This window comes from Apodemus sylvaticus, chromosome 5 (genome assembly GCF_947179515.1).
Source record: "Apodemus sylvaticus chromosome 5, mApoSyl1.1, whole genome shotgun sequence".
Lineage (NCBI taxonomy): Eukaryota > Metazoa > Chordata > Mammalia > Rodentia > Muridae > Apodemus > Apodemus sylvaticus.
In genome coordinates, this window is record NC_067476.1 from 163,460,955 (window position 1) to 163,474,720 (window position 13,766).

A 13,766-nucleotide genomic window follows, 5' to 3' on the forward strand; every position below is an offset into this window, starting at 1 on the left:
TCCTGTGGACAAGGCACCCTTCCTGTCAACCCGGCTCTCATCAAACATGTGCTACACCAAAGGCTTATTTAGAATCAGAGTCAAGGCCTAATTTAAAGCACACAGGTCACAGATCTGGGCTAACTAGTTGCCTGGTACACTCCTCACTTTAGGCTGCTTGCTGTATTAGTCAATACTCCCAATGACTGCAGCACATTCTAGAGGATCTGTCTATAAAGAATGTAATCCCAGTCATTTTTCTCATCTCTCTCTCTCTCTCTCTCTCTCTCTCTCTCTCTCCCCCTCTCCTCTCTCTCTCTTTGTCTTGCATGGATGTTGGCTCATCGTGTGTGTGTGCCTGGATGACTCTGTGGCAGTCAGAAGAAGACACCAAATCCCCTGGAACAGGATTTAAAGGCATCTGTAAGGTCTTGTGCAGGTGACAGGCATTGAACCTGGGTCCTCTTCGAGAGGTTCTAACCACTGAGCCGTCTCTCTAGCTCCCACTCCAAGTTCAATCTTAATGTGAGTTTCTCTTATGTAAGCCGGGACCTCAGCCTGATAGTCTATGCTGTCCAAACAATGTGCTCAATACAGGCTTAGGACATCCAACAACAATTGGGCTGCATTCAAGGACTTGTCAGAATCAAGTAATCTCTATTATGATAGCTCCCTACTTCAAGATCCGAGAATCGGTGAGCCATCTGCCCACCCTTTTTGAAAGAATGGTGGCTGTCACCCACTGGATACATTTTACCAGTCCAGAGTAATAGTGTAAGTCCTACCCAAAACACCCCACAGGTGGTTGTCGGTGTCCTCTGTTCTTGTGTAGGGACACTCAGTGTTGTCCTTTTATTAGCACTGATGAGTATGTCAGGTCTAACACTAATACAGGGCAGTAATAGGGCTGCTGCCTCCTCCTCCTCCTCCACCTCCTCTTCTTCCTCTTTTACCTCCTCTTCTTCCTCTTCTTCTTCCTCCTTGTCTTCTGTTTTTTGAGACAAATTCTCTGTATAGCACTGGCTGTCCTAGAACTTACTCTGTAGACCAGGGTGGCCTTGAACTCACTCAGAGATCCCCTTGAACTCAGAGATCCCCTCCCAAGTGCTGAGATTAAAGGTGTGCACGACCATCACCACCTGGCTTCAGCGAGGTTTCTTCAACGTTCTTTACTAACCTAGTTTCTGCTGGTTTCCAAGATGAGGGATCCGGTTCTTCTAGCTGTCTCTGAGTTCATTGTGTGAGTCGAACATTCACAAACCCGACATCTGCCCCCCTTCCTAGGAGAGCTTTGCTAACCTCAGTTGAAAGAGGGTCTCAGGTTGTTGGGGTCATATTTCTTGGTGACCCAGAATGGAAGATTCTCAATTCCCCTCTCACGTTGATCACCTGAGGCCAGTGTTTGTTGAGTCTGATTTGGGGTCTGTCTGAGTTGAAGGGTTTCAGAGAATTGAGGAAAAGGAGAGGGAACAGCAGCAGCTGCATCCGGGGATCCAAGGGTCACGGGTTTGGTCTGGGTCGGAGAGTGCGCGAACCAGGCCAGCACCGGGGCGTGTTTATACTCTCTTTTATCTGCATGGTTATCCTGATCTGTTCTTATGGGGAGCCTTTCCTCCAGCACAGAGCATAGTGAATTCCCTCTTGACAAACAGGACATTTGGAATTTACTTATTCAATGAGAGGCTGGCAGACCCAGTCCTCATCTGTCTTAGTTAGGGTTTTACTGCTGTGAGCAGACACCATGACCAAGGCAACTCTTATAAGGACATTTAATTGGGGCTGGCTTACGGGTTCAGAAGTTTCAGTTCATTGTCATCACGGTGGGAGCATGGCAGCACCCAGGCAGGCAAGGTGTAGGTGGAGCTGAGAGTTCTACATCTTCATCTGAAGGCAGCTAGTAGAAGACTGACTTCCAGGTAGCTAGGATGAGGTGACACACCTACTCCAACAAGACCACACCTCCAAATATTGCCACTACCTGGACCAAGCATATACAAACCACCACATTCCACTCCCTGGTCCCATAGGCGTGTTAAAACACATGAGTCTATGGAGGCCATATCTATTAATAGCATATTTTTTTAAAGATTTATCTATTATATGTGAGTATACTGTAGCTGTCTTCAGACACACCAAAAGAGGACGTCAGATCTCATTACAGAAGGTTGTGAGCCACCATGTGGTTTCTGGGATTTGAACTCAGGACCTCTGGAAAAGCAGTCAGTGCTCTTAACTGCTGAGCTATCTCCAGCCCTAGCCATAGCATAATTTGAAAAGTACATTTAGTCCAACTTTCAAAGTCCCCCACAATGTCAAAAGTCCAAAGTTCAAGGTCTCTTCTGAGATACATCCAATCACTTAACTGTAATCCCAGTTGGGCAAACTCCAAACTCTGCATCTCCATGTCTGATGGCAAAGCAGTCTTCAGATCTCCAACTTCTTTTTCATCTTTGTTGACTGTAACAAACTTCTTTCTTCTGGGCTGGTCCACTCCCTGTTAGCAGCTTTCCTCAGCAGATAGCCCATGGCTTTGGCATCTCAAACATTTCGGGGGGGTCTCCAAAGCAACTTCAACGTTACAGTTTCTTGTTTCAATGTCTGGGATGCACACATGATCTTCTGGGCTCCTCCAAAGGGCTGGCGTCACTTCCCCAGCTCTGCACTCTGTAGCACTCTAAGCTCAGGTGGGTCCACTCTACTGCTGTTGCTGTTCTTGGTGATCATCCCATGGTACTGGCATCTCCAATATGCTGGGTCTTCTGCTGCATCTAGGCCTCACCAATGGCCTCTCATAGGCTCTCTTTATAGTGCCAAGCCTCAAATCCTTTGCATGACCTCTTAAATCCTGGGCTGTCAACTACAACTGAGGCTGTACCTTCACTAATGACCTTCCATGGCCAGAGACAAGCCTCAGCTGCTCTTTATGACCCCTTCATGCCTTCAAGACCAGTGCCACCTGGGTGACTCTTACACATTACCAAGTCTAGATGCAATTTAGGTACAATCTTGGCTATCTCTGGAATACAGCTTCTTTGTGCTCTCAGAAAACAAAACTCTTCCCAGAAGATTTCCCCTCAGTGATGCTGGTCTCTTCTTAATCACCACTAATTTTTTAGCATCAACTATCCCAGTAGTCTGTTCTATTTTTCACTCTAAAGCTAGAGCCACATGGCCAAAGATGCTGAGTTCTGCTGCTTGCAGGAGCTGGAACATACCCCCCTTCTATTCTATTACCAGCTTTCTGTTTTCCAACTCCCACTCTTCCTAAACTTGGCTTTCCTGGAACTTGCTCTGTAGACTGACCTTGAACTCAGAGATCTGCATGGCTCTGTCTTCTATAATTCTGGGATTAAAGGTGTGTACCATCATGCTTGGATCTATACTTAGCTGGGTAGGATCTTGTCCCAAAGTTCCACTCCCTTAATCTGCTATCTCCTAGAACACAGGATTCAGCTCCAGTTTACTTCCTGGTGCCCTTTTAATACTGAACCATATATTTTATATTTTTCCTTTCTCAGTTTGTTACGCTTATTTAAAATGCTCTTCACGAGACTTCACCAAAGAACAAAGTCTCTGCTGGGATTTTTTTGAGACTTCCTTTTTCAATGCAACTAGACTCTGGAGGAGGGCAAAAAGTAGCCACATTCTTCGCCAAAATACCACAAAAACAATCTTTACACCACATACTGAAATTCTTTTCCTCTGAAACCTCTTAAGCCAGGTCTGCACAGTTCAAATCACTCTCAGTAACAAAGTCTTCCATATTCCTACTAGGATACCCCATTAAGCCCCATTTAAAGCATTCCACTGCTTTCCAAATCCAAGTCCCCAAATCCAAGTCCCCAGATCCACATTCTTCCAAAAGAAAGCACAGCCAGGCCAGTCACAGCAATACTCCAGGCAGCTAGGATGAGGGTCTTAAAGCCCATGCCCACAGTGACACATCTACTCCAATAGGGCCACACCTACTCCAACAGAGCCACACCTCCAAATAGTGCCACTCCCTAGACCAAGCATATACAAACCATGACACTATTTGAGCTAAATATATGGGGCTCTCAGGTCCAGAAACAGCAGGAGGACTTTTGACATTTGTTGTGTCTTCTTGCCTTTAGTGTGGGTGCCTTCTGCTCAGTATTTAAGCACAAGTTTCAAAGAGCTATTCAGGGAAGTTATATGTCACCACATCCAAGTTTCAGTCACCCTTCCCCATGGAGGTTCCTTATACTCTTGTAGTTGATGAGAGGTTCAACACTCACCCCTTCTATGGAGGTTTCTTGTACCCCAATTCTGAATGCTTGGTCACCAACTGATTCTTTACAGAGCAGTTTTCTGTGTTTGGTGGCTCTTAGCAATAGGCGTGTTGACACAAAGTCCTGATGAGGTCCAAAGGGACAGCCAAAAGGCTGGAGTCACCAGGATACCCATGGGACATCAGACTGGGCTCCACACCCAGCACCATCTTCCACTTGCTCTCCCTCAGCCTCCAGGATGACCCGGCCACCACAGAACACATCCCCAGTCCATAGTCTCTCTTGCTTTGTCCTGTGTACAGAGTTCAAGTCACTGCAGCTCTTGCCTGTGTCCTTCCTTGCACTGTTAGAACCTGGTGCGCTGCTTGTCTCCTTAAAAAGATAAAAAGTTGGGACTGGAGAGAAGGCTCAGCAGTTGAGAGCACCAGTTGCTCTTCCAGAGTCCTGAGTTCAATTCCCAGGAACCACATGGTGGCTCACAACCATTTGTAATGGGATCTGATAACAGACAGACAGACAGATAGATAGATAAAAGTTTATGGCTGAGCAGTGGCCCACTTTTATATATATATATATATATATATATATATATATATATATATATATATATATATATATGGTGTGCATATGTGCTGTGTGTGTATGTGAATACCTGTAGAAGTCAAAAGAGAGTGTTGGATTCCCTGGATCTGGAATCTGGAATTCTGGGTGGTTGTGAGCCACCGTGTGGGTGCTGGAAACCAAACCTGGACTATCTAGAGGGGCCATCTTTCCAGATTCCAATCCTAGGCTTGTTTCTTCACGAGCTAAGGAGTACTAAACACTCCCGGGGCCTGGGACCACTGCAAACAGGCCTGGAAGCTCTTCCTTGGGAAGGGAACTGTGCTCCTCCTCAGGAAGGCTAGACTCCTGGGCAAGCCCCCATGTCATCGTTACAGACAAGAGTGGGTCACGAGGCCGGGCTATGGTGGCGCACGCCTGTAATGCCAGCACTCTGGGAGACAGAGGCAGGCGGATTTCTGAGTTCGAGGCCAGTCTGGTCTCAGAGAGTTCCAGGACAGCCAGGGCTGCTACACAGAGAAACCCTGTCTCAAAAAACAAAAACAAAAACAAAAACAAAAACAAAACAAAACAAAAAGAATGGGTCATGAATTAAGAAATTATCACTCAGCAGCGAAGTGGTGGCACATGCCTTTGATCCCAGCACTTATGAGGCAGAAGCAGGCAGATCTCGATGAGTTCAAGGCCAAATCTGGTCTATGGATTGAGTTCCAGGACAGCCAAGGATACACAGAGAAAAAACAAAAATCAAAACAAAAACCAAAACCAAAAAATAAATAAATAAATAGAAAGGTACCACTCAAGTTAAGGGTCACAGCAAGGAAAACTTCACTTGTGGGCAAGAACATCCATTCCACACTGGCCTCCACCTCACACCCCTAATGTGACAGGTGCGAGGGGTGCTGTGGCTGCCCCTCACTCGTGAGACTCAGCCTCACAATCTACACACATTAGCTAGGCTGAAAACTACCGTCAATAAAGGAAAGAGGGTACTGGGAGAGAGGTATATGCTAAATTAACCATTCCAGGAAATTGTGTCAGTGAGTCAGCGTGTCAGACATATGGACATTCCAAGAACTAGATTATATCTGAGTGAACAAACATGAAATCCTTAACGCCCAACACCAGAGCCAAGGGAGAGGACCTGAGGGGAAACAGGCACACAACTACTAAACTTGCTTGATAAAAAATGATTAAGTCACTTGCACCACTGGGGATTTGTCCCTGTGGGGGCAGCCCCCCCCCATGCCTAGGTCTGCTTGCTGACTCATACATGTTGTTCCTGTCTCTAAGGGAAGACCTGGAAGTGGCAAGAGTCCAGAAATGAGTCCTAGGACTTCACATTCATGCTGGGTAATGGAGAGACCCAGAGTCAGGGCTATCTGTGCCTGGGGTCAGAGGTCAGCCTGGAGCCTGGGCATGACTCTGGACCTGAAGCTTTCTTCCCTTCAACCTGACAGTGCACCTTGGTTGGAGGGAGTTGTTGGCTGTTGTTGGAACTAGTGGACAGCTGGGCTACAAAGGTTCTTTTCCTGTTGAGTGGTTCAAAGTTGGGCACCCAGTTCCTCTAGACCTCAGACAGCCTCAGACAGCAGGGCTGACTTTCTATTGGCATTGCCTAATGGGGCCTCACCTGAGTCTTGTGTGCTTAGGGGACAGAGAGGGTTATATGACTGTCTGTGTGCTGCAGACCATGGCTGGGAAGCAGAGGCACCAGGAGTCACTTTCTTGAGTTGGCTGTCAGAGCCTTCACCCAGGAGGGGCCTGAGGGAGACAAGGGCTGAAGACCCTGGTCAGACCTGTTCCAAGAGAAGGCCTGCCCCTTACCCTGACCTGTCATTTATTCCGACCAAAGTCCAGGCCTGTGAGGAAGGTTTCCTTGTCCTGAACTGGTCCTTTTCTCACAAGCTGCATTTGATGGTGGCCTAGCTCCACCCCTTTGGTCCATTACACCAGGCAGTCTCAGTTTACACATATGGGAAGTGGGCCTTCAGGAACTATAGGGAACCCAGTGGGGTGTGCTGCACACAGAGACCCAGACAACCTAGATCGGAACTGCACAGGATGGAGGCTTCTTGAGTAACCATCCCAGGACTGGGGATCTATGCACCCAGTTTTTTGTTTTGTTTTTTCGAGACAGGGTTTCTCTGTGTAGCCCTGGCTGTCCTGGAACTCACTCTGTAGACCAGGCTGGCCTCGAACTCAGAAATCCACCTGCCTCTGCCTCCCAAGTGCTGGGATTAAAGGCATGTACCACTAACACCCAGCCCACCCAGTTTTTTAATTAGAAAATTGATAATGGGTCTAGAGAGATGGCTCAGCGGGTTAAGAGCACTGACTGTTCTTCTGAAGGTCCTGAGTTCAAATCCCAGCAACCACATGGTGGCTCACAACCATTCGTAATGAGATCTGACGCCCTCTTCTGGTGTATCTGAAGACAGATACAGTGTACTTACATATAATAATAAATAAGTCTTAAAAAAAAACAAAAAAGAAAATTGATGATGGTGATCATAGTGATGTTGATAATGATGATGGTGATAAGGATGGTGATGTCATCTGTGCACACTCATACATACCCACGCCCACAAACAATAAAAAATAAAATGTAATAATAGAAAAGCATCCTCTTTACAATAACTAAAAAGCAACAGTGAATACAAAGACAGCCCTACTCCCTGCATGGTGTGGGCGGCCGAGGTCATATAAGCCGCATGGGGAACACTGAGGCAGAGCAGGTGTGATCATGTTCTTGGGGAAGAGACCCAAGGGCCCTTCAGGAACCCTGCCTGACAAGACTGCCTGGCAGAAGCAGTTTAAACTCTGAGGTCTGAGATTCTGCAGGAAGGCATCTGCCTGGCAGTGTCTGAATTTTGGGGTTCTTACTTGGCCTCTGACCCCTTTCCCACCCTAGAGATCTTACAAGAGGTTCTGTTGACAGGTGACTGACTGCATGACTTGGGTGAAGGGGTTCCGCTAGCCTGGAAGCGGCTAAGCTGAACTGTGTAGACTTGCTTTTGTTCCAGAATGGTTCTTGGATGCCCCCCAATGGCGACTAGGAACAGTACATGGGGGATGTGAGGTGACCTTTCTGCTGTGAGCAGTTTTCTCTCCTGCAGATCCTTGGGGTTTGAGGATAAAGAAACTCACTATGGCTCCTCCAGTGGGGGTACTCACTTCTTTACTTTTGGGGTCTGGAATTTTGTGCATCAAATTATTTTATAGAAATGGCCACCCAGATCTTGTGGGCCCTGAGGGTGGGATTGCAATTCCATGCTGGGGTGCTGGAGAGGTGGAGACAGATGAACCCCTGGGATTCACTGGCTAAATCAGCCGAGATACAGAATTATGGGAGACTCTGACCAACAACACCCAGAGATAACCGCTGGCCTCTGTGTGTGTGTGTGTGTGTGTAGGCCAGAGGTGTGTGTGGGCATATGTATAGGCTAGAGGGGTATGTGTGAGTGTGTATGTGAGTGCATATGTATAGGCCAGAGGGGTTTGTGTATGCTTATGTATAGGCCAGAGGTGTGTGTGTGTGTGGGGGGGTGTACAGGCCAGAGGTAGGTGTGTTTGTGTGTGTACAGGCTAGAGGGGTGTGTGTCTGTGTGTGTGTGTGTGTGTATAGGCTAGAGGTTAGTGGCTTTTTCTTTTTCTTTTTTTTGTTTTTTTTCTTTTTTTGGTTTTATGAGACAGGGTTTCTCTGTATAGTCCTGACTGTCCTGGAACTCACTCTGTAGCCCAGTCTGGCCTTGAACTCAGAAATCTGCCTGCCTCTGCCTCCCAAGTGCTGGGATTAAAGACGTGTGTCACCACCACCAGGGTTCAGACTTTCTTCAGATTTGTTTTATGTAAGTACAATTCAAACATACCAGAAGAGGACATCAGATATCATTACAGATGGTTGTGAGCTACCATGTGATTGCTGGGAGTTAACTCAGGACCTCTGGAAAAGCAGTCGGTGCTCTTAACCGCTGAGCTATCTCCTCAGCCCCCATCCCTCATACTTTCTAATTTTATTTTATTTTATTTTTTTGAAACAGGGTTTCACTCTATGGTCCAGGCTGTCCTTGAACTTGCAGCAATCCAGTGTCAGTTTCAAAACAAGACAAGTGCTGTGATTAGAGGTGTGAGCTGTCACACAGTACCCACGTTTTTTATGGTTTAAACCTGCCGGGCAGTGGCGGTAAGGGCACACGCCTTTAATCCCAGCACTCAGGAGACAGAGGCAGGTAGATCTCTGTGAGTTTGAGGCCAGCCTGGTCTACACAGTGAGTATAGTGTGAAGCATGATCCGTCACTAGTGTGAATCATGATCCACCACCTGAGTGATGAGATGGCTACGGTGTAAAGGCTTTTGTTCCCACAAGTCTGAAAACCTGCACCGTCCACGCCCAGCCCTCTGATACTGTTTTGTTTTTGTAAAGGTTATTCACAATGGGGGCTGGAGAGATGGCTCAGCGGTTAAGAGCACTGACCGCACTTCCGAAGGTCCTGAGTTCAAGTTCTAGCAACCACATGATGACTCACAGCCATCCGTAATGAGATCTGATGCCTTCTTCTGGGGTGTCTGAAGACAGCTACAGTGTACTTACATATAATAAATAAATACATCTTTAAAAAAAAAAGGTTATTCACCGACATTTTACAGAAGACTAAGACTTAGTCAGAAAGATCAGGGTACTGAACAAGTGCTCTGTTTCCTCAGCCAGGTGGGGGAGGGACCAGGAGCAAAACAGTCAGGTGAACTAGAATGACTCATCCTTTATGCTGGTTGATTTAATGAGAGCTTTGTGCTTACCTGTGAGTTCACTGTCACATTGGACTGGGACTTGGTAAGTGCTGGCAGCCACACGTGGCCCAGTATGGGTAATGCTGGGCAAGATACAGGGTCTCTCTGAACAGCCCTGGCTGTCCTGGAACTCATTCTGTACACCGGGCTGGCCTCCAACTCAAGAGATCCGCTGGCGTTTGTGTCCTGAGTGCTGGAATCAAAGGTGTGCGCAGCCTCCTGCCTGGCCCTGCTGAGGACTAGTTGGGACTCTTTTAGTCCTACTCATTTTTTTTTTTTAACATTTTTTGAGACACGGTCTTACTTTGTATCCTAAGATCAAACTTTTTTTTAAAACAAAACAAAACAGGGTTCCTCTGCATAGCCCTGGCTGCCCTGGAACTCACTTGGTAGATCAGGGTGGCCTCGAACTCAGAAATCTGCCTGCCTCTGCCTCCTGAGTGCTGGGATTAAAGGCGTGCCACCACTGCACAGCCTGGCGAGATCAAACACTTGACCTTCCCGCCCACACCTGCCTAGTGCCAAGCTGCAGACATGCAGTGCCCTGCCTCTCCCAAGGGTCTCTGGAACAGATGGTGAACATTCTGTGAAAGCCCTCACCACAACCCTGTCTGCTACTTCTAACATCTGAGTTCTGGCTCAATGCCTCTTTCTAGTGACCACATTCCCTTGCTGTTTAATCTGGCAGTCACTGAGTGGACACCAGAGGATGTGAATTTCATGGTTGTGGGCTTCATGCAGCTAGCCTTCCTGCTCCATTTTCTGGAGGTGCAGTGGAGTTACTACTTCTTTGATCCTTGCAAATCCTGCTTTTATGATGTTAGGTGGCCTCTAGGCATTGTTTTGGGCAGTTACCAGAGGCTAGACCTTTCTGAACATTCTGCCTGGCACTATATGCATTAAGCTTTTCTTCCCCCCCCCCCAAGGGTTTCTCTGTGTAGCCCTGGCTGTCCTGAACTCACTCTGGAGACCAGGCTGGTCTCGAACTCAGAAATTCGCCTGCCTCTGCCTCCCAAGTGCTGGGATTAAAGGCATGTGCCACTACTGCGTAGCTGCATTAAGCTTTTCTACCTGACTCCAGTCCCAGCCCTTACTAGGACTGCTGAATTTGCCTAGTGGTGTCGACTGCAGGTTTCAGGGGCTTCTCTTTGGCCATGTGCTTCATCTGTGGCCACTAAGGAGGCCTTGAGGGTTCAATTCAACACACACAAATGCAGCCAGACTAGCTGCAGATCTCAAAACTAAAACCACCCCTGTCCACATGCCTTATGGGCTACATGAACAGTGATTTTCCTAAGGTCAGAGCTCTGGTCTTCTCACTTCTGATACACAGTAAGGATCTAGTGCAAATTCTAGACGCAATATGGGAAAAAACTCTGGACAGCTTGAATGTGGCAAATATGACTCTGGCAGACCTTGCCCTTCTCCCCCATCATTTTGCATTGCTAAAAACCAATAGATTCCATTCCTAAAGTTAGTCACCAAGCTCTATTCCCTAATTTGGCCACTTCCTCCTCCTGAGGCTGACTACCAAGGTCCAGGCATTAAAAACCCTATCCAATCAAAACATACCACCTTGTCCTAGCGAGTTCTAATGTAGAACTCCCCCTTTTCTCTCTCTTTTTTTTTTTATAGATTATTTATTTATTATACAAGTACACTGTTGCTGTCTTCAGACAATCCAGAAGAGGGAATTAGATCTCATTACGGATGGTTGTGAACCGCCATGTGGTTGTTGGGAATTGAACTCAGGACCTTCAGAAGAGCAATCAGTGCTCTTAACCACTGAGCCATCTCTCCAGTCCCTCCCCCCTCCCCCTTTTCTCTTACTAAAAGTCACACCTGCAAGGTCATTTGCTGGTGTTTTTCAGCTCAAGTCAGAAAGCAGCCACTTTAACTTTTCTTCCCCTTACTTAATAAAGGAGCTCTCCGTGAAAACTGGTCCTTGAGTGGGGTTTGCGCCCTAATCTGAAAGAAAACTGCTGCCCAGGGATGCTTAGTGAACACGTGACTACTCCATTTCCAGGGGTGAAGTGGAAAGTGTAGGCTGGGTTTCACCAGACCACGTGACAGTCCTGGAAGGTGAGCACATGGCAGGGAGACTCTCCCCAAGCCCATGTAACTGGGTGTGTGCACCAGCTCTAGACTGCAGCTCCAGTCCCAGAGATATCACGCATACAGTTCTACAGATGAGTGAGAAAAGTGGATCCACATGCGAAGAAATGTAATCGCAGGAGAGTCGTCAACAGAGTCTTGGGTCCGGGCTGCTCTGTAACCTCAACAAGGGGCTTACTGCGCATCAACGTGACTGTGGTCTGAGGGAGGCAGGAACTCACTGTGTAGACCAGAGTGGCCTCAAATAGATAGCCACCTGCCTCGGCATCCTTTAAGGTGTGCACTCTCAGGCCGGACTCACTTCCCCAGGCGTGTGGACCGTGAGGCGGCTGGAGCCTGAGGAGTAGGGGAGGGCCTGGGGAGAAGAGCAGAGCCTGGGCCGAGGAGGGGCAGGATAGCGAGGACGCAGTTCAGTTCGCAGGGTGGGTAGGGGGTTCTTGAAGGGAATGAATGCTCAGTGGAAAGCCAGCGGTCTAGCTCATTTGACCCGACCTCAGTTTCCCCTTCCAAGGATTGGACTTCCGTTCCCGCCTCCCTCCGCCACGCTCCGTCGTTCCTCTCCCAGGCTTTGGAGGCGGCTTCCCGAAAGCGCTTCAGGTCTGTGGCACCAGCATCCCAGCAGAGCGACCGAGCTCCCTCTGACAACCTTCCACTTCTAGGGCGGCTGGCAGACACTCCAAGTCCAATCCAACCAGCAGAGGCCCGAAAGGCTGGGCTCCGCGACGGAGGCGGAGCCTGAAGAAAGAGGCGTGTCTTGATTGGAGGCGGAGCCAGGGACGGTTGTCTATGCTTTGTGAGAACCAGGGCTTCTTTACACCGGAAGCGGAAGTTAAAACTCAAAAATAAGCCTTCGGAATGGTTGCTATAGTCAGCGTGACCCGGAGGCACTTACCGACGACCCGCCCTCCCGCCCAATAGTACAGAGAGGGAACGAGCTAACTTCCTTTCTACGCTCTCGCTGGACCAGTGAGCAGGTAGGCCGCGCGGCGGGCTGTGGGCGCGAGCGGGCCAGGCGCAGCTGGGCCGGGCGCGGTTGGGGAGGTCGCGGTTGCTGGCGGGGAGTGCTCGGGCAGGGCATGGGTCTGGCTGGGCCGACAGACTCGGAGTGCGGGTCTGACCAGCCTCAAGACCCGCGTGTGGTGACTGCAGGGACGGCCTGAGAATGCAGAACGACGCCGGCGAGTTTGTGGACCTGTACGTGCCGCGGAAATGGTGAGATTCTACGACCCTTCTTTCCTGCACCCATTTTCCCCACTCCCTGTTAGCCACTTTCTTTCGCAACCTATTACACGCACTGCGTATTTCCTTATTTAGCTCCGCTAGCAACCGCATCATTGCTGCCAAGGACCACGCGTCCATCCAGATGAATGTGGCCGAGGTGAGCCGGGAACCCGTCGGTGAGGCTAGTCCCCGAGGGAAGGAGTTAGGAGAGAGACCGGCCTCTGCCTGGCTCTACGCATTGCTGTTGCCTAACATCGAGGGTAGACCACAGCGTGGGGTGGGGTCTAATCTCCCTACCTTCTTCCCCCGCAGGTTGACAGAAATACAGGCCGATTTAATGGCCAGTTTAAAACCTACGGCATCTGCGGAGCCATTCGCAGGATGGTGAGTTTTACTACATGGGCCTCAAGTGATATTTGAGCTGTAATGGTGGTGTCCATTTCTTCCTGTGGGTGTAGTTTTGGGTCTGATAGTGCAAGCCCTGCCCTGCTAAGTGGGGAGCCAACTCTGTGGGGATACTCAGGTATTTATTTTTAATTTTAAAGGGCGAGTCAGATGATTCTATTCTCCGATTGGCTAAGGCCGATGGAATTGTCTCAAAGTAAGTTGGGGGAAATCTCACATTGGGACATTGGGGTTGAGTGGCTTGGGACTTCCCAAGAGATAACAGCTTTTAATAATACTTTTTTTTTTCCGTTAGGAACTTTTGAGCAGAAGAACTCCGGAATAATTTGCTACAAATAAAAGTGATAATAAATACCTGTAACAGTATGCTTTTACTGTGTTTTTATTATGCAGGGCTGGTGTTTTTATTGTGACCAGAAAAGGGGCAGCACACAGTACTC

The 13,766-nt window shown here is 48.4% G+C and overlaps 1 protein-coding gene across 2 annotated transcripts; it reads left to right on the forward strand.

Moving 5' to 3' along the window:
* The first annotated feature begins 12,560 nt into the window (after positions 1–12,560).
* Rps21 (ribosomal protein S21) lies at positions 12,561–13,692 on the forward strand. 2 transcript variants are annotated; one of them, XM_052184524.1, is made up of 6 exons: positions 12,561–12,674; positions 12,850–12,912; positions 13,015–13,078; positions 13,234–13,305; positions 13,467–13,522; positions 13,622–13,692. In XM_052184524.1, exons 2-6 carry the CDS (start codon positions 12,863–12,865, stop codon positions 13,629–13,631), a joined length of 252 nt encoding a protein of 83 aa, XP_052040484.1. In that variant the 5' UTR covers positions 12,561–12,674; positions 12,850–12,862; the 3' UTR covers positions 13,632–13,692. The 2 variants fall into 2 exon arrangements, with proteins under 2 accessions (XP_052040484.1, XP_052040485.1); XM_052184525.1 differs by having other exon boundaries at positions 12,605–12,674; positions 12,829–12,912.
* Positions 13,693–13,766: the final 74 nt, after the last annotated feature.

Excerpts from the sequence above, each read along its gene's own strand:
- Rps21 (XM_052184524.1), top strand. The coding sequence starts at position 12,863 with ATGCAGAACGACGCCGGCGAGTTTGTGGACCTGTACGTGCCGCGGAAA. Across the intron at positions 12,913-13,014 it reads CTGTACGTGCCGCGGAAATG|CTCCGCTAGCAACCGCATCA; the intron begins GTGAGATTCTAC and ends TTCCTTATTTAG. Across the intron at positions 13,079-13,233 it reads TCCAGATGAATGTGGCCGAG|GTTGACAGAAATACAGGCCG; the intron begins GTGAGCCGGGAA and ends CTTCCCCCGCAG.